This window comes from Bolinopsis microptera, chromosome 4, assembly GCF_026151205.1.
Source record: "Bolinopsis microptera isolate Bmic1 chromosome 4, MBARI_Bmic_1.0, whole genome shotgun sequence".
NCBI lineage: Eukaryota > Metazoa > Ctenophora > Tentaculata > Lobata > Bolinopsidae > Bolinopsis > Bolinopsis microptera.
This window is the reverse complement of record NC_087075.1, coordinates 1,321,825-1,348,586: the sequence shown is the minus strand read 5'-3', so window position 1 is coordinate 1,348,586 and position 26,762 is coordinate 1,321,825. Positions and strand designations below refer to the sequence as shown.

Here is a 26,762-nt window from a genome sequence, read left to right as displayed (position 1 = left end):
TATCAGTGTCCCCCTATTGCTATCAGTATCAGTACCCCCCCCCCCCTATTGCTATCAGTATGAGTACCCCCTCCCCTATTGCTATCAGTTTCAGTACCCCCTCCCCTATTGCTATCAGTACCCCCCTATAGCTATCAGTATCATTGTCCCCCCTATTGCTATCAGTATCAGTATCCCCCCTATTGCTATCAGTATCAGTATCTACCCCTATTGCTATCATTATCAGTTAGTTCTCATCAAGCAGAGCATCACATCAATGATCAAACCTATTGCCCCCCCCCCCCCTCCCTATTGCAGGTATTATATAAACTATTATCATTATGACAATATTTTCCGTACCTGATAAACCAACTGAGCTGTCTTGAGAACCGGTGCAAGACCTGCTAACCTTGCTTTCTTTGTTTTTAATATCTCCTCCACTTGAGCAATCTTCTCATACACCAGTGTAAACACATTGAGCTTGCTCTGAAAGGAGCGAGGTTTGTACCATCCAGTTCAAAGTGCCCAGCTTCAAAGATTTTATCAAAGAAGGGAAACATGAAACAGTCAGTATTCTACCAGCCACACTTCTACTATACCACTATACCACTACTACCACTACACCACTACTAACCATGATCTCAGTTTTAATGCGCGCCTCCATTACAGTGTAGAGATGGAGCAGGTCGAGGAAACTGGCAGGATTAACAAAGGAGCTGATCTCTGAGAGCTGCTCCTGACCCACCTGGAGAGCAACAAGGTGGATTCCAGCAGCCAAGTTACTTAACATTGCTGTAAACTGTTTACCTGCAAATACGGGCTTACAATCACACTTACGGTCATTTCACCTTTCAACTGCTTGAATTGAACGATTTCTGGGAATGATCATAACTGTAGATAATCGCATATGTTGAAAAAAATGTTGTATAAAAGTGTTTCACTGCATATTTATAATATGTTGATTTGATAAAAGTGTTTAGTGAGTAAAGAGCTGATGATAAGAGAAAGCGGGAGCGTCATGCGGTTAACTGCAGTTGAATGCGGTTTCATGCGGTTAAATGAACCTATGTAATGAGGACTTTCCATGAGCAGACCCGGTGACTCACTATCGGGACTATATCTGGAGATCTTGTAATCCGGGTCTTTCTGGTGCTCGTACCGCTCCAGAAAGGTAAAGGCTATCTCTGCTAACGTCTCTGGAGGCCACAGAGAGTAATAATCTATAGCTGAGCACTTCTTGAGAATACAGGGGTAGTTGGAGATGAGTCTGACGATATGTTCTGGTATCATCCCTCCATCAGTATTCAGGACATGACTACGTGGAGCTGAGATTGTACTCTCTTGTAGAACATGTCCATATTGACGTTACCGTACGAGGAGGTGGACAGGGCGGAGGACTCAATCAGGTTGGGGTGATTTCCCTCAGATATGAAGAACATCAAGTCAGCGTAGTCAGTTTCAGTCCATCCATCCTCGATAAACAGTAACACTGGCACTGAGTTAGCTTCAATGAGTGCGTCTCGTAACAGCTGGGTGAAGTCAAGACTTCCAGACTTCCTGGGAATCAGTCTAAACGCATAGTTGTGAGCGATAGCAGTAGCCTGAGCCAGTATTTTCCTTCCACTTCCAGATGGTCCAAGAAGAATGGAAAACCCACCCAGCATAAACGATCTTGAGAGTCGGGCACAATGTTTGACAGCTCTGGAAAATGAAACCAACGCTTGGGTTCCATTAAAGATAGGCGCTAAACTTTGTGACGTCATAATAAAATCAAGTTTCTCTTGTATCACAGCAACTGTTTCCTCAGCATACGTCTCGGAGTTGTCTACAAGATGCTTTGTGAAGACAAGATCAGATGCGATGACAGGAAGTTCTGCCATAAGTTCATCAGCATCTAACAGAGGTTCCCCTAGCTCCATCTCCTCCAGGTCCTCTAGGAGGAGTCCCAGAATGTACTTCTTCATGTTGGTAGTCAGATTGGTAGAGAACATCCCTCAAGTTTCCGCGCAGTTTCTTTATTGTTACTGTCAATGTCAACAACTGGTCGACAGAAAAACTTCTTCATAACATCATTAGTGTTCCTGTAAACCTCACTACGGATCTGGTCGTCACAAATCCTATCTGAGAATATCCTCTGAACTTCGTGATTCCAGAGATGAGCTACAGTTTTACACATATACCTGTCAGTTGCCACAGACTTGGACTTGCAGAGGGACTGCCCTCGCCTTCTGTCCTGGTGCCCGGTTGAGCCTTTCAAAGGTTGCCTCAGTTGCCGGAACTTCGAGGTGGGGGAGAGCAGGAATATGCCCTGAAACACTTGAGACAGCGAGTGGGCGTCGAAAATACAGTGAGTGAAGCCGGGTATGGGTTTCAGTCTCTCTTTCAGGATCTCGTATATTTGACAAGTAGCCCCGACAATAGCCGTGGCAAGGATTGACTTCATGTTAAGTTTGTAGGCGGGAAAGTCGTCCAACCAAGCCAGGACTATTGGGTAAAATATTCCCCTCCACTCATATTCGGAGGGCTCGTGGTACGGGAGGATGTTGAAACTCTTGGAGAGTCTCTCGATGACATTGCCAACAGCCACATCACCTCCAGCTCCTACTGAGTCCACTGAGTTACAGGTGAGAATGAGATGGGTGGAGCCCAAGTTGCGGAATACTCTCCGTTTAAAGCTGTATGTTTCACCGTGTGCCAGTACCTTTCTTAACACTTCTTGTAAACCAATCTTGGATCCTGCGTTGATGGTGTTTTAGAATCAAACAGACGAAATGTAACAAGTAGGCTACCCTTTTCGATATTACGCGGACAAGTACAATTAAAATATATGTATTACTGTGTAAATGATTGAAGTAAACCCCTCCGCACCTCTATTAGGGATAACATTAAAGTCTTCTATCAGTAGAGAGGGAATAATGGAGGTGGCCATGGCTTGTTGCCGTCTCTGGAACTGAATAAGCTTGTTCTCTATACTGTCCTCCAGACCTCTCTTCGTACTCAGATGGGATACCTGGCAGGGAGTTTAGTGTATAGTGTATAGTGTATAGTGTATAGTGTATAGTGTATAGTGTATAGTGTATAGTGTGCAGTGTGTAGTGTGTAGTGTGTAGTGTATAGTGTATAGTGTATAGTGTATAGTGTATAGTGTATAGTGTATAGTGTATAGTGTATAGTGTATAGTGTATAGTGTATAGTGTATAGTGTATAGTGTGTAGTGTATAGTGTGTAGTGTATAGTGTATAGTGTATAGTGTATAGTGTATAGTGTATAGTGTATAGTGTATAGTGTATAGTGTATAGTGTATAGTGTATAGTGTATAGTGTATAGTGTGTAGTGTGTAGTGTATAGTGTGTAGTGTATAGTGTATAGTGTATATAGTGTATAGTGTATAGTGTATAGTGTATAGTGTATAGTGTATAGTGTATAGTGTATAGTGTATAATAGTGTATAGTGTATAGTGTATAGTGTATAGTGTTTAGTGTATAGTGTTTAGTGTATAGTGTATAGTATATAGTGTATAGTGTATAGTAGATAGTGTATAGTGTATAGTGTGTAGTGTGTAGTGTATAGTGTATAGTGTATAGTGTATAGTGTATAGTGTATAGTGTATAGTGTATAGTGTATAGTGTATAGTGTGTAGTGTATAGTGTGTAGTGTGTAGTGTATAGTGTGCAGTGTATAGTGTATAGTGTATAGTGTATATAGTGTATAGTGTATAGTGTATAGTGTATAGTGTATAGTGTATAGTGTATAATAGTGTATAGTGTATAGTGTATAGTGTATAGTGTATAGTGTTCAGTGTATAGTGTATAGTGTATAGTGTATTATAGTGTATAGTGTATAGTAGATAGTGTATAGATACCTGGGACCTGGGTTAGGGTTTAAAGGATATGTGGTATATTTGTTTGTGATTAATGAAAATTGGACTAGTGGCAAGTGTGGTGGTACTCTAAGGAGAAGAGTTTAGTATATTATATAGGATAGTAGAGTATAGTAGAGTACGGAGTAGAGTATAGTATATATAGTAAAGTAGAGTACCACCACACCTGAGTAAGGAGTAGAGAAGAAGTCTTTGTTGATAAATTATCTAATTATGCTGTTTTGGTATTATATTTTTGCATGCAGCAAAAACCATCGCAAGAAAACTGGCAAATTCATCACATCACAAACCTTGATTTTAGTAGGATGCAGTTTGGGAAAGACACAGTTCTGTATGAAGGAAGATTTGCCGGAGGAGGAAGGTCCAGCAATCATCACCGGAACACCAGCGCTCTGCAGCAGTTCCGTTAGATGAAGGGTAGTCTCGTGAAGTATTGTGGTAGTGAATGTTACTGAGGACTGGGGCTTCAGATCCGCGAAGAAATCCTTCCATAGGTCAAACCTGGGTTATTTTATTAGGTTGGAGGGTGAACTCTCAAACCTGGGTTATTTTATTAGGTTATAATAGGGTGAACTCTCAAACCTGGGTTATTTTGTTAGGTTGGAGGGTGAACTCTTAAACCTGGGTTATTTTATTAGGTTGGAGGGTGAACTCTCAAACCTGGGTTACTTTATTAGGTTTGAGGGTGAACTCTCAAACCTGGGTTATTTTGTTAGGTTGGAGGGTGAACTCTCAAACCTGGGTTATTTTATTAGGTTATAGGGTGAACTCTCAAACCTGGGTTATTTTGTTAGGTTGGAGGGTGAACTCTCAAACCTGGGTTATTTTATTAGGTTATAATAGGGTGAACTCTCAAACCTGGGTTATTTTGTTAGGTTGGAGGGTGAACTCTTAAACCTGGGTTATTTTATTAGGTTGGAGGGTGAACTCTCAAACCTGGGTTACTTTATTAGGTTTGAGGGTGAACTCTCAAACCTGGGTTATTTTGTTAGGTTGGAGGGTGAACTCTCAAACCTGGGTTATTTTATTAGGTTATAGGGTGAACTCTCAAACCTGGGTTATTTTGTTAGGTTGGAGGGTGAACTCTCAAACCTGGGTTACTTTATTAGGTTTGAGGGTGAACTCTCAAACCTGGGTTATTTTGTTAGGTTGGAGGGTGAACTCTCAAACCTGGGTTACTTTATTAGGTTTGAGGGTGAACTCTCAAACCTGGGTTATTTTGTTAGGTTGGAGGGTGAACTCTCAAACCTGGGTTATTTTATTAGGTTGGAGGGTGAACTCTCAAACCTGGGTTACTTTATTAGGTTTGAGGGTGAACTCTCAAACCTGGGTTATTTTGTTAGGTTGGAGGGTGAACTCTCAAACCTGGGTTATTTTATTAGGTTATAGGGTGAACTCTCAAACCTGGGTTATTTTATTAGGTTATAGGGTGAACTCTCAAACCTGGGTTATTTTGTTAGGTTGGAGGGTGAACTCTTAAACCTGGGTTATTTTATTAGGTTGGAGGGTGAACTCTCAAACCTGGGTTATTTTATTAGGTTATAGGGTGAACTCTCAAACCTGGGTTATTTTGTTAGGTTGGAGGGTGAACTCTTAAACCTGGGTTATTTTATTAGGTTGGAGGGTGAACTCTCAAACCTGGGTTACTTTATTAGGTTTGAGGGTGAACTCTCAAACCTGGGTTACTTTATTAGGTTGGAGGGTGAACTCTCAAACCTGGGTTACTTTATTAGGTTAGAGGGTGAAATCTCGAACCTGGGTTACTTTATTAGGTTAGAGGGTGAACTCTCAAACCTGGGTTATTTTATTAGGTTGGAGGGTGAACTCTCAAACCTGGGTTACTTTATTAGTTTGGAGGGTGAACTCTCAACCCTGGGTTACTTTATTAGGTTGGAGGGTGAACTCTCAAACCTGGGTTATTTTATTAGGTTGGAGGGTGACTGCCCTATATGATCTCATGATAACAGTACATGTGGAGCCTAATGTTACCTGAGTTTGTCAGCGTTGATACACCAGTCGAACACAGTGCCGGTACTCGGATGGTTAACCTTGTGGTTTGACTCTTGTATCTGTTGCTTTACAAAGTCGCTAAATGCTCCAATACATCCTGCCTGGATATTAGATCCAAACGACCACACGTATGCTGGAAGTAGGGGAATTATTGTAATTTAGAATTAGTCAGTTCAAGTGCTTAGATTCGTGATAGTTTTATTCTAGAGCATAATTAAACTTAGTTTAATTATTTGATATGATGTGTAACGGCGTGTCCACAGACTCTATTGAAAACCTACCCATAATGAAGATAAGGATAGTGATACTGTTCAGGTAATCTTCTGAATTACCCTCTTCCGCACTCTGCTGCCCAATATATCTACCGAAGAGTACATTCAGCCACCGCAGCAGAGAAGATACCTGACATGAGAGGAGATGTTTAGTTGCTAATTTGAGTTTAACACTTTCAATGATGCCTACAGAGTACACAATTGTTTATTGTCAACAGAAAATATTTGAAATCTTTTGAAGATGTGCTCACTCAAAGTCAAGCACCTTTTTCGTACAAAAGGTTTTTGTATACAAGGAATGGCAAATAACTTATCGGACGTTATTTGACCCGACATTGCGTGAACGGATATAATTTTGAACGGACATTAAAATGAACGCTCAAAGGCATTCATATTTTAATGTATTTAATGTTACTATCTTGTCATTAAAATGAACACTAGGGCCTCCAACGTCCAATTAATGTCCGTTCAAATAAAGTCCGATAAGGTAGTAACGATAAAGCAAATAAGAGGGTGCCCCCCCCCCCTATAAGGATGCCCCCTACCTCTTGCGTGTGATTCTTGTCAGTTCGCACAATGAACTTCATATGAACATCTAGGAACTGGATCATCTGCCCTATGAACGTCTCCATAAGCACTGTCAGAGTAAACACTCGAGCTTTTGTCAGGTAGAAGTCTTTCTCTGCTTTCTTTAACCAAGACCTAGTAGTAGTAGTAAGTTAGGAGTATTAACTTTAGTTTTCTCTGTTAACATTGTCCTTTGTGTGGTAAAGTGGCAAATATGTTTACAAATCCTTGTTAAAACGTAAAAATATGCGTAATAAATATTTCACCTGAAGCGCTGTCTCCAGCCCACATTGTTACTGTTCATCACCACAACACCACATTTGGTGATAAAAGAAGGAGAGATGTCCGCCAAACTATCAGTTTCAACAAAGAACTGAATGTTGTCTCTTATCCTGGAAATGTACTCAATTTAAGGGGGGTCTTTATGAAATTTCTCTCGAAATTTATTTTATAGTTGTTTCTGATAGAGGGGAGTGATATCTATCTGCTGCTTTTGGTCCCATGGAAAAATATTATTCCTAGCCGAAGTTATCGCCGGTAAAAAGTCAGCGCTCATGTGTCTTCTCCTACATTTTTGAGCAATCACCTTGAAACGTTCAGGATATGTTCTAAGGACCATTTAAGAGATTCTGTTCGATCATAATTTTAATTTGATTTGGACCTCGAAAAATCGTCAAAAAACGAGGTCCAATATTTTCAAAATCGTAGTAATCACCCACACTACATCAGTACCCTGTATTCAGTGACCCACACTACATCAGTACCCTGTATTCAGTGACCCACACTACATCAGTACCCTGTATTCAGTGACCCACACTACATCAGTACCCTGTATTTAGTGACCCACACTACATCAGTACCCTGTATTCAGTGACCCACAATACATCAGTACCCTGTATTCAGTGACCCACACTACATCAGTACCCTGTATTTAGTGACCCACACTACATCAGTACCCTGTATTTAGTGACCCACACTACATCAGTACCCTGTATTCAGTGACCCACACTACATCAGTACCCTGTATTCAGTGACCCACACTACATCAGTACCCTGTATTCAGTGACCCACACTACATCAGTACCCTGTATTCAGTGACCCACACTACATCAGTACCCTGTATTCAGTGACCCACACTACATCAGTACCCTGTATTCAGTGACCCACACTACATCAGTACCCTGTATTCAGTGACCCACACTACATCAGTACCCTGTATTCAGTGACCCACACTACATCAGTACCCTGTATTCAGTGACCCACACTACATCAGTACCCTGTATTCAGTGACCCACACTACATCAGTACCCTGTATTCAGTGACCCACACTACATCAGTACCCTGTATTCAGTGACCCACACTACATCAGTACCCTGTATTCAGTGACCCACACTACATCAGTACCCTGTATTCAGTGACCCACACTACATCAGTACCCTGTATTCAGTGACCCACACTACATCAGTACCCTGTATTCAGTGACCCACACTACATCAGTACCCTGTATTCAGTGACCCACACTACATCAGTACCCTGTATTCAGTGACCCACACTACATCAGTACCCTGTATTCAGTGACCCACACTACATCAGTACCCTGTATTCAGTGACCCACACTACATCAGTACCCTGTATTCAGTGACCCACACTACATCAGTACCCTGTATTCAGTGACCCACACTACATCAGTACCCTGTATTCAGTGACCCACACTACATCAGTACCCTGTATTCAGTGACCCACACTACATCAGTACCCTGTATTCAGTGACCCACACTACATCAGTACCCTGTATTCAGTGACCCACACTACATCAGTACCCTGTATTCAGTGACCCACACTACATCAGTACCCTGTATTCAGTGACCCACACTACATCAGTACCCTGTATTCAGTGACCCACACTACATCAGTACCCTGTATTCAGTGACCCACACTACATCAGTACCCTGTATTCAGTGACCCACACTACATCAGTACCCTGTATTCAGTGACCCACACTACATCAGTACCCTGTATTCAGTGACCCACACTACATCAGTACCCTGTATTCAGTGACCCACACTACATCAGTACCCTGTATTCAGTGACCCACACTACATCAGTACCCTGTATTCAGTGACCCACACTACATCAGTACCCTGTATTCAGTGACCCACACTACATCAGTACCCTGTATTCAGTGACCCACACTACATCAGTACCCTGTATTCAGTGACCCACACTACATCAGTACCCTGTATTCAGTGACCCACACTACATCAGTACCCTGTATTCAGTGACCCACACTACATCAGTACCCTGTATTCAGTGACCCACACTACATCAGTACCCTGTATTCAGTGACCCACACTACATCAGTACCCTGTATTCAGTGACCCACACTACATCAGTACCCTGTATTCAGTGACCCACACTACATCAGTACCCTGTATTCAGTGACCCACACTACATCAGTACCCTGTATTCAGTGACCCACACTACATCAGTACCCTGTATTCAGTGACCCACACTACATCAGTACCCTGTATTCAGTGACCCACACTACATCAGTACCCTGTATTCAGTGACCCACACTACATCAGTACCCTGTATTCAGTGACCCACACTACATCAGTACCCTGTATTCAGTGACCCACACTACATCAGTACCCTGTATTCAGTGACCCACACTACATCAGTACCCTGTATTCAGTGACCCACACTACATCAGTACCCTGTATTCAGTGACCCACACTACATCAGTACCCTGTATTCAGTGACCCACACTACATCAGTACCCTGTATTCAGTGACCCACACTACATCAGTACCCTGTATTCAGTGACCCACACTACATCAGTACCCTGTATTCAGTGACCCACACTACATCAGTACCCTGTATTCAGTGACCCACACTACATCAGTACCCTGTATTCAGTGACCCACACTACATCAGTACCCTGTATTCAGTGACCCACACTACATCAGTACCCTGTATTCAGTGACCCACACTACATCAGTACCCTGTATTCAGTGACCCACACTACATCAGTACCCTGTATTCAGTGACCCACACTACATCAGTACCCTGTATTCAGTGACCCACACTACATCAGTACCCTGTATTCAGTGACCCACACTACATCAGTACCCTGTATTCAGTGACCCACACTACATCAGTACCCTGTATTCAGTGACCCACACTACATCAGTACCCTGTATTCAGTGACCCACACTACATCAGTACCCTGTATTCAGTGACCCACACTACATCAGTACCCTGTATTCAGTGACCCACACTACATCAGTACCCTGTATTCAGTGACCCACACTACATCAGTACCCTGTATTCAGTGACCCACACTACATCAGTACCCTGTATTCAGTGACCCACACTACATCAGTACCCTGTATTCAGTGACCCACACTACATCAGTACCCTGTATTCAGTGACCCACACTACATCAGTACCCTGTATTCAGTGACCCACACTACATCAGTACCCTGTATTCAGTGACCCACACTACATCAGTACCCTGTATTCAGTGACCCACACTACATCAGTACCCTGTATTCAGTGACCCACACTACATCAGTACCCTGTATTCAGTGACCCACACTACATCAGTACCCTGTATTCAGTGACCCACACTACATCAGTACCCTGTATTCAGTGACCCACACTACATCAGTACCCTGTATTCAGTGACCCACACTACATCAGTACCCTGTATTCAGTGACCCACACTACATCAGTACCCTGTATTCAGTGACCCACACTACATCAGTACCCTGTATTCAGTGACCCACACTACATCAGTACCCTGTATTCAGTGACCCACACTACATCAGTACCCTGTATTCAGTGACCCACACTACATCAGTACCCTGTATTCAGTGACCCACACTACATCAGTACCCTGTATTCAGTGACCCACACTACATCAGTACCCTGTATTCAGTGACCCACACTACATCAGTACCCTGTATTCAGTGACCCACACTACATCAGTACCCTGTATTCAGTGACCCACACTACATCAGTACCCTGTATTCAGTGACCCACACTACATCAGTACCCTGTATTCAGTGACCCACACTACATCAGTACCCTGTATTCAGTGACCCACACTACATCAGTACCCTGTATTCAGTGACCCACACTACATCAGTACCCTGTATTCAGTGACCCACACTACATCAGTACCCTGTATTCAGTGACCCACACTACATCAGTACCCTGTATTCAGTGACCCACACTACATCAGTACCCTGTATTCAGTGACCCACACTACATCAGTACCCTGTATTCAGTGACCCACACTACATCAGTACCCTGTATTCAGTGACCCACACTACATCAGTACCCTGTATTCAGTGACCCACACTACATCAGTACCCTGTATTCAGTGACCCACACTACATCAGTACCCTGTATTCAGTGACCCACACTACATCAGTACCCTGTATTCAGTGACCCACACTACATCAGTACCCTGTATTCAGTGACCCACACTACATCAGTACCCTGTATTCAGTGACCCACACTACATCAGTACCCTGTATTCAGTGACCCACACTACATCAGTACCCTGTATTCAGTGACCCACACTACATCAGTACCCTGTATTCAGTGACCCACACTACATCAGTACCCTGTATTCAGTGACCCACACTACATCAGTACCCTGTATTCAGTGACCCACACTACATCAGTACCCTGTATTCAGTGACCCACACTACATCAGTACCCTGTATTCAGTGACCCACACTACATCAGTACCCTGTATTCAGTGACCCACACTACATCAGTACCCTGTATTCAGTGACCCACACTACATCAGTACCCTGTATTCAGTGACCCACACTACATCAGTACCCTGTATTCAGTGACCCACACTACATCAGTACCCTGTATTCAGTGACCCACACTACATCAGTACCCTGTATTCAGTGACCCACACTACATCAGTACCCTGTATTCAGTGACCCACACTACATCAGTACCCTGTATTCAGTGACCCACACTACATCAGTACCCTGTATTCAGTGACCCACACTACATCAGTACCCTGTATTCAGTGACCCACACTACATCAGTACCCTGTATTCAGTGACCCACACTACATCAGTACCCTGTATTCAGTGACCCACACTACATCAGTACCCTGTATTCAGTGACCCACACTACATCAGTACCCTGTATTCAGTGACCCACACTACATCAGTACCCTGTATTCAGTGACCCACACTACATCAGTACCCTGTATTCAGTGACCCACACTACATCAGTACCCTGTATTCAGTGACCCACACTACATCAGTACCCTGTATTCAGTGACCCACACTACATCAGTACCCTGTATTCAGTGACCCACACTACATCAGTACCCTGTATTCAGTGACCCACACTACATCAGTACCCTGTATTCAGTGACCCACACTACATCAGTACCCTGTATTCAGTGACCCACACTACATCAGTACCCTGTATTCAGTGACCCACACTACATCAGTACCCTGTATTCAGTGACCCACACTACATCAGTACCCTGTATTCAGTGACCCACACTACATCAGTACCCTGTATTCAGTGACCCACACTACATCAGTACCCTGTATTCAGTGACCCACACTACATCAGTACCCTGTATTCAGTGACCCACACTACATCAGTACCCTGTATTCAGTGACCCACACTACATCAGTACCCTGTATTCAGTGACCCACACTACATCAGTACCCTGTATTCAGTGACCCACACTACATCAGTACCCTGTATTCAGTGACCCACACTACATCAGTACCCTGTATTCAGTGACCCACCTTATCTGAGAAGCGTCTAAGGAGGAAATGACCCTGTTAGAAATAGCAGTAGAGAGCAGACTCTCCATGTAGGTCTTTATGTTTCCATCCAGCATTATCCAGTTCTGTAAGGTGTTATCCAGTGAGGATGTGGAGCTGAACTTCTTACACATACTGATGAAGATACCGTCCTCTGATCCCAACACGCCTGCACAGGAGGACTCATTTTAGTTTTATTTTTTATTGACTTCAAATTTAATATACAATTTAACATTTTTAACCGTTTCAAAATCCGTTCCAGTATTAAAAGGTTATACTGGGTTACCAAGACAATATCACTCAATGGAATCAGACCTGATCCAACGAACTCGTCAAAGGTAAGGGTGTTGACAAATAATCGGAGGGTTCTTATTTTCTGGGTCTCTGCTTGAGGAGTATCATGATTGCTGGACATCACCGAATCAACCCTGGAGAGGTATTTTCATAGATAAGAAGTATTGGCATATTTAGTAGAAATATTACATGAAAAAGAGTCAAGTCTACTTACAATCAACAGATAAATAAATTGTAACCACGCTGGTTAGTAGTGAGTACTAGTAGTTAACGGGGAGGGGGGGGGAGTAGTTAATTGAAGTCTAAAACCGCGCTGAGTGACCCTCACCCTCACCCTCACCCTCACCCTCACCCTCACCCTTACCCTCACCCTCACCCTCACCCTCACCCTCACCCTCACCCTCACCCTCACCCTCACCCTCACCCTCACCCTCACCCTCACCCTCACCCTCACCCTCACCCTCACCCTCACCCTCACCCTCACCCTCACCCTCACCCTCACCCTCACCCTCACCCTCACCCTCACCCTCGCCTACCTTGTATCAGGTTTATGTAGGATATTGAGAGCTTTCTGAGGTGCGATAAGAGTCTTACTGATCAGACCCTTCAGCTTGTCGTTCCTGACTGAGCGTTGTCTCTTGTCAGTGGTAGAGGGTGGAGCTGTTCCCATCACAGAGGGGTCACGTGATCCGTACTCCTGGAGCAGGGGAGATAGAGGGTTAAAGTATTTGCCTCTTATTTAATAAGAAGGAACAGATAACTAGTTTACTGTATAACTAAGGAGCAGTTAACGTTACTAATGTAGGACACTAACTGTGGGGTGCGGAGTCCCGAATTTAGACACGCTGGGTGTTATTGTATACGAGCTCGGTTTCCTTGTGCTGGGTATTCCTCTCTGCTCCATCTCCTTCTGCGCGCGCGCTTCTGTTGCCTGGAACATTTTAAAGTTGTTGTTAATTTCCTTAATTTGTTTATTCGTTAAATAAGTGAACTAAATTTAAGTAACTTTACCTTAAGGAGAACTAACCTGCATGAAGTTGATAGCGTTGCTAAGGAGCCTGAACATGGTAGTTTTGCCACACCCAGTGGGCCCCGTTACAATAACACACTTCCTGTTCTGTATCACATGGTATAACTCTAGAGTCTGGTGGGATGGGGTTTATAAGTAACTGGGTTAACACTAGTTAAAATTTACTGTGTTAACACTAGTTAACAGTTACTGTGTTAACACTAGTTTACAAGTAACTGTGTTAACACTAGTTAACATTTACTGTGTTAACATTACTTTGGTGCTTTATCCTGGATAACGAAGTATGTACTAGATCTTCAAAATAAAATGATAAGAATACTATAAAAAGAGGGATCAAACCTTCTCGAGCATTGCCGGGACCACCTCATACTTGTTACTCTCAAACTGCTCGTGTATCATGGCTCTAACACGTGGTGGCACGGTCATGTTGTACACGTGGGAAACAGAGAGGGGGAACACTTCTTGTAGTACCTGTCAAGTGTCACTAGGTTATTATAGTCGGGGGGGGGGGGAGGGGGATCACTTCTTGTAGTACCTGTCAAGTGTCACTAGGTTATTATAGTCGGGGGGGGGGGGGGACACAGAGAGGGGGAACACTTCTTGTAGTACCTGTCAAGTGTCACTAGGTTATTATAGTCGGGGGGGGGGGGGGGGTACACAGAGAGGGGGGAACACTTCTTGTAGTACCTGTCAAGTGTCACTAGGTTATTATAGTCGGGGTGGGGGGACACAGAGAGGGGGAACACTTCTTGTAGTACCTGTCAAGTGTCACTAGGTTATTATAGTCGGGGGGGGGGGGGGGGCACAGAGAGGGGGAACACTTCTTGTAGTACCTGTCAAGTGTCACTAGGTTATTATAGTCGGGGGGGGGGGGGGGGGGGGGGGTACACAGAGAGGGGGAACACTTCTTGTAGTACCTGTCAAGTGTCACTAGGTTATTATAGTCGGGGGGGGGGGGGGGGACACAGAGAGGGGGAACACTTCTTGTAGTACCTGTCAAGTGCACTAGGTTATTATAGTCGGGGGGGGGGGGGGGGGGGGGACACAGAGAGGGGAACACTTCTTGTAGTACCTGTCAAGTGTCACTAGGTTATTATAGTCGGGGGGGGGGGGGGGGCACAGAGAGGGGGAACACTTCTTGTAGTACCTGTCAAGTGTCACTAGGTTATTATAGTCGGGGGGGGGGGGGGGGGGTACACAGAGAGGGGGAACACTTCTTGTAGTACCTGTCAAGTGTCACTAGGTTATTATAGTCGGGGGGGGGGGGGGGGGGGGACACAGAGAGGGGGAACACTTCTTGTAGTACCTGTCAAGTGCCACTAGGTTATTATAGTCGGGGTGGGGGGACACAGAGAGGGGGAACACTTCTTGTAGTACCTGTCAAGTGTCACTAGGTTATTATAGTCGGGGGGGGGGGGGGGGGGCACAGAGAGGGGGAACACTTCTTGTAGTACCTGTCAAGTGTCACTAGGTTATTATAGTCGGGGGGGGGGGATACAGAGAGGGGGAACACTTCTTGTAGTACCTGTCAAGTGTCACTAGGTTATTATAGTCGGGGTGGGGGGACACAGAGAGGGGGAACACTTCTTGTAGTACCTGTCAAGTGTCACTAGGTTATTATAGTCGGGGGGGGGGGGGGGGGGGGCACAGAGAGGGGGAACACTTCTTGTAGTACCTGTCAAGTGTCACTAGGTTATTATAGTCGGGGGGGGGGGTACACAGAGAGGGGGAACACTTCTTGTAGTACCTGTCAAGTGTCACTAGGTTATTATAGTCGGGGGGGGGGGGGGGACACAGAGAGGGGGAACACTTCTTGTAGTACCTGTCAAGTGCCACTAGGTTATTATAGTCGGGGGGGGGGGGGGACACAGAGAGGGGGAACACTTCTTGTAGTACCTGTCAAGTGCCACTAGGTTATTATAGTCGGGGGGGGGGGGGAAACAGAGAGGGGGAACACTTCTTGTAGTACCTGTCAAGTGTCACTAGGTTATATAGTCGGGGGGGGGGGGGGGGGGACACAGAGAGGGGGAACACTTCTTGTAGTACCTGTCAAGTGCCACTAGGTTATTATAGTCGGGGGGGGGGGGGGGGGACACAGAGAGGGGGAACACTTCTTGTAGTACCTGTCAAGTGTCACTAGGTTATTATAGTCGGGGGGGGGGGGGGGGACACAGAGAGGGGGAACACTTCTTGTAGTACCTGTCAAGTGTCACTAGGTTATTATAGTCGGGGGGGGGGGGACACAGAGAGGGGGAACACTTCTTGTAGTACCTGTCAAGTGTCACTAGGTTATTATAGTCGGGGGGGGGGGGTACACAGAGAGGGGGAACACTTCTTGTAGTACCTGTCAAGTGTCACTAGGTTATTATAGTCGGGGGGGGGGGGGGGGGGGTACACAGAGAGGGGGAACACTTCTTGTAGTACCTGTCAAGTGTCACTAGGTTATTATAGTCGGGGGGGGGGGGGGGGGAACAGAGAGGGGGAACACTTCTTGTAGTACCTGTCAAGTGCCACTAGGTTATTATAGTCGGGGGGGGGGGGGGGGGGGACACAGAGAGGGGGAACACTTCTTTGTAGTACCTGTCAAGTGCCACTAGGTTATTATAGTCGGGGGGGGGGGGGGACACAGAGAGGGGGAACACTTCTTGTAGTACCTGTCAAGTGTCACTAGGTTATTATAGTCGGGGGGGGGGGGACACAGAGAGGGGGAACACTTCTTGTAGTACCTGTCAAGTGTCACTAGGTTATTATAGTCGGGGGGGGGGGGGGTACACAGAGAGGGGGAACACTTCTTGTAGTACCTGTCAAGTGTCACTAGGTTATTATAGTCGGGGGGGGGGGGGGGGGGTACACAGAGAGGGGGAACACTTCTTGTAGTACCTGTCAAGTGCCACTAGGTTATTATAGTCGGGGGGGGGGGACACAGAGAGGGGGAACACTTCTTGTAGTACCTGTCAAGTGTCACTAGGTTATTATAGTCGGGGGGGGGGGGGACACAGAGAGGGGAACACTTCTTGTAGTACCTGTCAAGTGTCACTAGGTTATTATAGTCGGGGGGGGGGGGGGGGGTACACAGAGAGGGGGAACACTTCTTGTAGTACCTGTCAAGTGTCACTAGGTTATTATAGTCGGGGGGGGGGGGGGGTACACAGAGAGGGGAACACTTCTTGTAGTACCTGTCAAGTGTCACTAGGTTATTATAGTCGGGGGGGGGTACACAGAGAGGGGGAACACTTCTTGTAGTACCTGTCAAGTGCCACTAGGTTAATATAGTCGGGGGGGGGGGGGGGACACAGAGAGGGGGAACACTTCTTGTAGTACCTGTCAAGTGTCACTAGGTTATTATAGTCGGGGGGGGGGGACACAGAGAGGGGAACACTTCTTGTAGTACCTGTCAAGTGTCACTAGGTTATTATAGTCGGGGGGGGGGGGGTACACAGAGAGGGGGAACACTTCTTGTAGTACCTGTCAAGTGTCACTAGGTTATTATAGTCGGGGGGGGGGGACACAGAGAGGGGGAACACTTCTTGTAGTACCTGTCAAGTGCACTAGGTTATTATAGTCGGGGGGGGGGGGGACACAGAGAGGGGAACACTTCTTGTAGTACCTGTCAAGTGTCACTAGGTTATTATAGTCGGGGGGGGGGGGGGACACAGAGAGGGGGAACACTTCTTGTAGTACCTGTCAAGTGTCACTAGGTTATTATAGTCGGGGGGGGGGGGGGGGGGGGACACAGAGAGGGGGGAACACTTCTTGTAGTACCTGTCAAGTGTCACTAGGTTATTATAGTCGGGGGGGGGGGGGTACACAGAGAGGGGGAACACTTCTTGTAGTACCTGTCAAGTGTCACTAGGTTATTATAGTCGGGGGGGGGGGGGTACACAGAGAGGGGGAACACTTCTTGTAGTACCTGTCAAGTGTCACTAGGTTATTATAGTCGGGGGGGGGGGGACACAGAGAGGGGGAACACTTCTTGTAGTACCTGTCAAGTGCCACTAGGTTATTATAGTCGGGGGGGGGGGGGGACACAGAGAGGGGGAACACTTCTTGTAGTACCTGTCAAGTGCCACTAGGTTATTATAGTCGGGGGGGGGGGGGGGACACAGAGAGGGGGAACACTTCTTGTAGTACCTGTCAAGTGTCACTAGGTTATTATAGTCGGGGGGGGGGGGGGACACAGAGAGGGGGAACACTTCTTGTAGTACCTGTCAAGTGTCACTAGGTTATTATAGTCGGGGGGGGGGGGGGGGTACACAGAGAGGGGGAACACTTCTTGTAGTACCTGTCAAGTGTCACTAGGTTATTATAGTCGGGGGGGGGGGGGGGGGGGTACACAGAGAGGGGGAACACTTCTTGTAGTACCTGTCAAGTGCCACTAGGTTATTATAGTCGGGGGGGGGGGGGACACAGAGAGGGGGAACACTTCTTGTAGTACCTGTCAAGTGTCACTAGGTTATTATAGTCGGGGGGGGGGGGACACAGAGAGGGGAACACTTCTTGTAGTACCTGTCAAGTGTCACTAGGTTATTATAGTCGGGGGGGGGGGGGGTACACAGAGAGGGGGAACACTTCTTGTAGTACCTGTCAAGTGCCACTAGGTTATTATAGTCGGGGGGGGGGGGACACAGAGAGGGGGAACACTTCTTGTAGTACCTGTCAAGTGTCATTAGGTTATTTCACATGTGACAGCGTTAACCTATAAGTTTCAGCAGCAACTATGATTAATGATTAGATATCTGTTCTAAGAATAACTTAAGTGACCTAATAACTGATTAGTGACCTGTTTCATGAGGCCGCGCTGGTGAGTAGACAGCATGGGAGTAAGAGCACTGACCACAGCATCTATCAGCAGTCTCTCCTCCTCTATCTGGGTCATTGTCTCCTCTACTGATGAGATAGACACTGTGCTGAACTGCTCACTGGTTGACTCCTGGTTGTCATATAATTAGCGCGATAATTAGCTGTTGATTAGTTGATGACACAATAATTTGCAAAATGATAAAATATCGGCTCGCTGATATAATCATGGATGGTTAATGCACGAATCTGCAAACTACTCTAGTAGCAGAGTGTAGCTACTAGAGTAAACAGGGGATTTCGCAGCTACAAACCTGGGTTAAGATTGACGAAGTGGCGTAGTTGAGAATACTCTTCACAATTGGCAGGGTATACAGTTCCAAATTGACCACCTGAAACAGAAATATTTTATTTTTAACTATCAAATCAGACCTTTCTGTCTTAGTAGTTCTTTCATGAGATGTAAAGTATGCTGTCTAGTATTGAGATGCAGATCTGATCGTCAATAACAATTTCTCCTTACCATTGGATCAAGGTATGTGATAAAACAGCTGAGCTTTATTGAGAGATGATCGTAGAACTTGTAGCCTGCTGAGATCAACTTGGCGAGGATAATAGTATCTAGATCTGGCAACATCATACTCATACCCCGGCAACAGTCCTGACGGTTAGTTAGTTAGTTAGTTAGTTAGTTAGTTAGTTAGTTAGTTATACTCATACCTCGGCAACAGTCCTGATGGTTAGTTAGTTAGTCATACTCATACCTCGGCAACAGTCCTGATGGTTAGTTAGTTAGTTAGTTAAAGTTAGCTAGTTATACTTATGGTGACGTTTTAACATAATCATGGGTTAATATTGATAGATTACTGTAATCTCAGGGTTTTATTATATTATACAGTAGAAAACCCCAGAAACCTTGAGATTAAGAGGAAGAGGCTGACTGCGTGGCAGAGTAAGAATACACTGGAAGGAGCCGCTAGCCGGAACAAGAGTGTCCCCGACCATGATGTTCCCCAGATAGTTGGGAACCGGGGGGCTGTGCTCCGAGCTGAGGTTTAGTTGAGCAGACACTGTGTCAGGTCGTAGTGGCGACGGGGTCTGGGGGGTTTAAATGTCAGGTATGAAGTGGTGACGGGGTCTGGGGGTTTTAATGTCAGGTATGAAGTTTAAAGTCTGGAAAGGATTTTATTATTTAGATAAAGTTAGTTTGGGGAGAGCACTCAGTTAAGGGAGCCGGGGGGTCTTAATACGGACCTGGAATTCCCTGTTAATTTTACTGGAGGGTTCGTGTGATGCAGGTCTCTCCTCGTGATGGAAGGAAGGTATAACGGGGCACTTCTGCTCGTTAAAAAGTCTAGCATCCGCCTGCAAAGGTTTTACACGTGTTACAAGGGTTACACGTGTTACACAATATCACTTGTAGTGTTACACGTGTTACTTGTAGTGTTACACGTGTTACACAATATCACTTGTAGTGTTACACTAATCGCTTGTTTTTCAAAAGACAGATTTACAATGAAATGATCAAAAATTAACAGCGTTCAATTATTTCTCAAAAATCATCAAAAATGTGTCTATTTCCATGATCGGCTTAAGGGGAGATACACCAAAACCGTTTTTGCTCCGAACATCGATTTTATTTTATATTATTTTTAAATAGACAAAAAGAATAAGATTGTACACCTTCAAAAATTTTTAAAAATATTCCCTCATCGAGAAAAAAAATATTTTTCTTTTTCGAAAATTTTTAAAATTTGGAGAAGTCTGTCACTGTAATACCGATAGTTCGGCCATTTAAAAAGTTTTTTGGCTGATTTTTTTAGAATAATGAAGTAAACTAGGAAACACTCGGCAGGAATAAGTTGCACTTACTATTACTATCTAGGTTATACTATTATTACTACTATTACTACTACTACTACTACTATTACTATACAGTATACTACTACTACTTACCAACGAAGCGAACCCGCGGTGAATGCCTTGAAGTACTTGTCCCAACTCTGAAAGCAGATCAGATCTCTCAAACATCCTCACTACCATCCAGCAGCCTGTAACATGTAATCTTATTAATAGAGCCTGTAACATGTAATCTTATTAAATAGAGCCTGTAACATGTAATCTTATTAAATAGAGCCTGTAACATGAAATCTTATTAAATAGAGCCTGTAACATGTAATCTTATTAAATAGAGCCTGTAACATGTAATCTTATTAAATAGAGCCTGTAACATGAAATCTTATTAAATAGAGCCTGTAACATGTAATCTTATTAAATAGAGCCTGTAACATGTAATCTTATTAAATAGAGCCTGTAACATGAAATCTTATTAAATAGAGCCTGTAACATGAAATCTTATTAAATAGAGCCTGTAACATGTAATCTTATTAAATAGAGCCTGTAACATGTAATCTTATTAAATAGAGCCTGTAACATGAAATCTTATTAAATAGAGCCTGTAACATGTAATCTTATTAAATAGAGCCTGTAACATGTAATCTTATTAAATAGAGCCTGTAACATGAAATCTTATTAAATAGAGTCTGTAACATGTAATCTTATTAAATAGAGCCTGTAACATGTAATCTTATTAAATAGAGCCTGTAACATGTAATCTTATTAAATAGAGTCTGTAACATGTAATCTTATTAAATAGAGCCTGTAACATGTAATCTTATTAAATAGAGCCTGTAACATGTAATCTTATTAAATAGAGCCTGTAACATGTAATCTTATTAAATAGAGCCTGTAACATGTAATCTTATTAAATAGAGCCTGTAACATGTAATCTTATTAAATAGAGCCTGTAACATGTAATCTTATTAAATAGAGCCTGTAACATGTAATCTTATTAAATAGAGCCTGTAACATGTAATCTTATTAAATAGAGCCTGTAACATGTAATCTTATTAAATAGAGCCTGTAACATGTAATCTTATTAAATAGAGCCTGTAACATGTAATCTTATTAAATAGAGCCTGTAACATGTAATCTTATTAAATAGAGCCTGTAACATGTAATCTTATTAAATAGAGCCTGTAACATGTAATCTTATTAAATAGAGCCTGTAACATGTAATCTTATTAAATAGAGCCTGTAACATGTAATCTTATTAAATAGAGCCTGTAACATGTAATCTTATTAAATAGAGCCTGTAACATGTAATCTTATTAAATAGAGCCTGTAACATGTAATCTTATTAAATAGAGCCTGTAACATGTAATCTTATTAAATAGAGCCTGTAACATGTAATCTTATTAAATAGAGCCTGTAACATGTAATCTTATTAAATAGAGCCTGTAACATGTAATCTATTAAATAGAGCCCTGTAACATGTAATCTTATTAAATAGAGCCTGTAAATGTAATCTTATTAAATAGAGCCTGTAACATGTAATCTTATTAATAGAGCCTAACATGTAATCTTATTAAATAGAGCCTGTAACATGTAATCTTATTAAATAGAGCCTGTAACATGTAATCTTATTAAATAGAGCCTGTAACATGTAATCTTATTAAATAGAGCCTGTAACATGTAATCTTATTAAATAGAGCCTGTAAACATGTAATCTTATTAAATAGAGCCTGTAACATGTAATCTTATTAATAGAGCCTGTAACATTAATCTTATAAATAGAGCCTGTAACATGTAATCTTATTAAATAGAGCCTGTAACATGTAATCTTATTAAATAGAGCCTGTAACATGTAATCTTATTAAATAGAGCCTGTAACATGTAATCTTATTAAATAGAGCCTGTAACATGTAATCTTATTAAATAGAGCCTGTAACATGTAATCTTATTAAATAGAGCCTGTAACATGTAATCTTATTAAATAGAGCCTGTAACATGTAATCTTATTAAATAGAGCCTGTAACATGTATCCTTATTAAATAGAGCCTGTAACATGTAATCTATTAAATAGAGCCTGTAACATGTAATCTTATTAAATAGAGCCTGTAACATGTAATCTTATTAAATAGAGCCTGTAACATGTAATCTTATTAAATAGAGCCTGTAACATGTAATCTTATTAAATAGAGCCTGAACATGTAATCTTATTAAATAGAGCCTGTAACATGTAATCTTATTAAATAGAGCCTGTAACATGTAATCTTATTAAATAGAGCCTGTAACATGTAATCTTATTAAATAGAGCCTGTAACATGTAATCTTTTAAATAGAGCCTGTAACATGTAATCTTATTAAATAGAGCCTGTAACATGTAATCTTATTAAATAGAGCCTGTAACATGTAATCTTATTAAATAGAGCCTGTAACATGTAATCTTATTAAATAGAGCCTGTAACATGTAATCTTATTAAATAGAGCCTGTAACATGTAATCTTATTAAATAGAGCCTGTAACATGTAATCTTATTAAATAGAGCCTGTAACATGTAATCTTATTAAATAGAGCCTGTAACATGTAATCTTATTAAATAGAGCCTGTAACATGTAATCTTATTAAATAGAGCCTGTAACATGTAATCTTATTAAATAGAGCCTGTAACATGTAATCTTATTAAATAGAGCCTGTAACATGTAATCTTATTAAATAGAGCCTGTAACATGTAATCTTATTAAATAGAGCCTGTAACATGTAATCTTATTAAATAGAGCCTGTAACATGTAATCTTATTAAATAGAGCCTGTAACATGTAATCTTATTAAATAGAGCCTGTAACATGTAATCTTATTAAATAGAGCCTGTAACATGTAATCTTATTAAATAGAGACAGCAGCCTGTAACATGTAATCTTATTAAATAGAGCCTGTAACATGTAATCTTATTAAATAGAGCCTGTAACATGTAATCTTATTAAATAGAGCCTGTAACATGTAATCTTATTAAATAGAGCCTGTAACATGTAATCTTATTAAATAGAGCCTGTAACATGTAATCTTATTAAATAGAGCCTGTAACATGTAATCTTATTAAATAGAGCCTGTAACATGTAATCTTATTAAATAGAGCCTGTAACATGTAATCTTATTAAATAGAGCCTGTAACATGTAATCTTATTAAATAGAGCCTGTAACATGTAATCTTATTAAATAGAGCCTGTAACATGTAATCTTATTAAATAGAGCCTGTAACATGTAATCTTATTAAATAGAGCCTGTAACATGTAATCTTATTAAATAGAGCCTGTAACATGTAATCTTATTAAATAGAGCCTGTAACATGTAATCATATTAAATAGAGCCTGTAACATGTAATCTTATTAAATGGAGCCTGTAATCTTATTAAATAGAGAACATGTAATCTTATTAAATAGAGCCTGTAACATGTAATCTTATTAAATAGAGCCTGTAACATGTAATCTTATTAAATAGAGCCTGTAACATGTAATCATATTAAATGGACCTGAATCTTATTAAATAGAGCTGAACATGTAATCTTATTAAATAGGGCCTGTAACATGTAATCTTATTAAATAGAGCCTGTAACATGTAATCTTATTAAATAGAGCCTGTAACATGTAATCTTATTAAATAGAGCCTGTAACATGTAATCTTATTAAATAGAGCCTGTAACATGTAATCTTATTAAATAGAGCCTGTAACATGTAATCTTATTAAATAGAGCCTTTAACATGTAATCTTATTAAATAGAGCCTGTAACATGTAATCTTATTAAATAGAGCCTGTAACATGTAATCTTATTAAATAGAGCCTGTAACATGTAATCTTATTAAATAGAGCCTGTAACATGTAATCTTATTAAATAGAGCCTGTAACATGTAATCTTATTAAATAGAGCCTGTAACATGTAATCTTATTAAATAGAGCCTGTAACATGTAATCTTATTAAATAGAGCCTGTAACATGTAATCTTATTAAATAGAGCCTGTAACATGTAATCTTATTAAATAGAGCCTGTAACATGTAATCTTATTAAATAGAGCCTGTAACATGTAATCTTATTAAATAGAGCCTGTAACATGTAATCTTATTAAATAGAGCCTGTAACATGTAATCTTATTAAATAGAGCCTGTAACATGTAATCTTATTAAATAGAGCCTGTAACATGTAATCTTATTAAATAGAGCCTGTAACATGTAATCTTATTAAATAGAGCCTGTAACATGTAATCTTATTAAATAGAGCCTGTAACATGTAATCTTATTAAATAGAGCCTGTAACATGTAATCTTATTAAATAGAGCCTGTAACATGTAATCTTATTAAATAGAGCCTGTAACATGTAATCTTATTAAATAGAGCCTGTAACATGTAATCTTATTAAATAGAGCCTGTAACATGTAATCTTATTAAATAGAGCCTGTAACATGTAATCTTATTAAATAGAGCCTGTAACATGTAATCTTATTAAATAGAGCCTGTAACATGTAATCTTATTAAATAGAGCCTGTAACATGTAATCTTATTAAATAGAGCCTGTAACATGTAATCTATTAAATAGAGCCTGTAACATGTAATCTTATTAAATAGAGCCTGTAACATGTAATCTTATTAAATAGAGCCTGTAACATGTAATCTTATTAAATAGAGCCTGTAACATGTAATCTTATTAAATAGAGCCTGTAACATGTAATCTTATTAAATAGAGCCTGTAACATGTAATCTTATTAAATAGAGCCTGTAACATGTAATCTTATTAAATAGAGCCTGTAACATGTAATCTTATTAAATAGAGCCTGTAACATGTAATCTTATTAAATAGAGCCTGTAACATGTAATCTTATTAAATAGAGCATGTAACATGTAATCTTATTAAATAGAGCCTGTAACATGTAATCTTATTAAATAGAGCCTGTAACATGTAATCTTATTAAATAGAGCCTGTAACATGTAATCATATTAAATAGAGCCTGTAACATGTAATCTTATTAAATGGAGCCTGTAATCTTATTAATAGAGACATGTAATCTTATTAAATAGAGCCTGTAACATGTAATCTTATTAAATAGAGCCTGTAACATGTAATCTTATTAAATAGAGCCTGTAACATGTAATCTTATTAAATAGAGCCTGTAACATGTAATCTTATTAAATAGAGCCTGTAACATGTAATCTTATTAAATAGAGCCTGTAACATGTAATCTTATTAAATAGAGCCTGTAACATGTAATCTTATTAAATAGAGCCTGTAACATGTAATCTTATTAAATAGAGCCTGTAACATGTAATCTTATTAAATAGAGAACATGTAATCTTATTAAATAGGGCCTGTAACATGTAATCTTATTAAATAGAGCCTGTAACATGTAATCTTATTAAATAGAGCCTGTAACATGTAATCTCATTAAATAGAGCCTGTAACATGTAATCTTATTAATAGAGCCTGTAACATGTAATCTTATTAAATAGAGCCTGTAACATGTAATCTTATTAAATAGAGCCTGTAACATGTAATCTTATTAAATAGAGCCTGTAACATGTAATCTTATTAAATAGAGCCTGTAACATGTAATCTTATTAAATAGAGTCTGTAACATGTAATCTCATTAAATAGAGCCTGTAACATGTAATCTCATTAAATAGAGCCTGTAACATGTAATCTTATTAAATAGAGCCTGTAACATGTAATCTCATTAAATAGAGCCTGTAACATGTAATCTTATTAAATAGAGCCTGTAACATGTAATCTTATTAAATAGAGCCTGTAACATGTAATCTTATTAAATAGAGCCTGTAACATGTAATCTTATTAAATAGAGCCTGTAACATGTAATCTTATTAAATAGAGCCTGTAACATGTAATCTTATTAAATAGAGCCTGTAACATGTAATCTTATTAAATAGAGCCTGTAACATGTAATCTTATTAAATAGAGCCTGTAACATGTAATCTTATTAAATAGAGAACATGTAACATGTAATCTTATTAAATAGAGCCTGTAACATGTAATCTTATTAAATAGAGCCTGTAACATGTAATCTTATTAAATAGAGCCTGTAACATGTAATCTTATTAAATAGAGCCTGTAACATGTAATCTTATTAAATAGAGCCTGTAACATGTAATCTTATTAAATAGAGTCTGTAACATGTAATCTCATTAAATAGAGCCTGTAACATGTAATCTCATTAAATAGAGCCTGTAACATGTAATCTTATTAAATAGAGCCTGTAACATGTA

At 41.1% G+C, this 26,762-nt stretch overlaps 1 protein-coding gene across 1 annotated transcript in view; it reads right to left on the bottom strand.

The window, feature by feature from the left end:
* Positions 1 to 1,277: 1,277 nt before the first annotated feature.
* LOC134813879 (dynein axonemal heavy chain 14-like) overlaps positions 1,278 to 26,762 on the bottom strand; it is a 54,300-nt gene continuing 28,815 nt past the window's right edge. The window contains exons 11-29 of the mRNA XM_063821773.1: positions 20,611 to 20,705; positions 19,909 to 20,019; positions 19,570 to 19,752; positions 19,178 to 19,315; positions 18,969 to 19,046; positions 18,638 to 18,787; positions 14,197 to 14,328; positions 13,855 to 13,971; positions 13,642 to 13,758; positions 13,364 to 13,524; positions 12,849 to 12,961; positions 12,516 to 12,702; positions 6,975 to 7,100; positions 6,687 to 6,843; positions 6,151 to 6,271; positions 5,849 to 6,002; positions 4,150 to 4,360; positions 2,848 to 2,989; positions 1,278 to 2,715 (exon numbers count right to left, since the gene is read on the bottom strand). Coding sequence (XP_063677843.1) covers positions 1,952 to 2,715; positions 2,848 to 2,989; positions 4,150 to 4,360; positions 5,849 to 6,002; positions 6,151 to 6,271; positions 6,687 to 6,843; positions 6,975 to 7,100; positions 12,516 to 12,702; positions 12,849 to 12,961; positions 13,364 to 13,524; positions 13,642 to 13,758; positions 13,855 to 13,971; positions 14,197 to 14,328; positions 18,638 to 18,787; positions 18,969 to 19,046; positions 19,178 to 19,315; positions 19,570 to 19,752; positions 19,909 to 20,019; positions 20,611 to 20,705 — 3,257 coding nt within the window. The 3' untranslated portion in view covers positions 1,278 to 1,951. The remainder of the gene's footprint in view (positions 2,716 to 2,847; positions 2,990 to 4,149; positions 4,361 to 5,848; positions 6,003 to 6,150; positions 6,272 to 6,686; positions 6,844 to 6,974; positions 7,101 to 12,515; positions 12,703 to 12,848; positions 12,962 to 13,363; positions 13,525 to 13,641; positions 13,759 to 13,854; positions 13,972 to 14,196; positions 14,329 to 18,637; positions 18,788 to 18,968; positions 19,047 to 19,177; positions 19,316 to 19,569; positions 19,753 to 19,908; positions 20,020 to 20,610; positions 20,706 to 26,762) is intronic.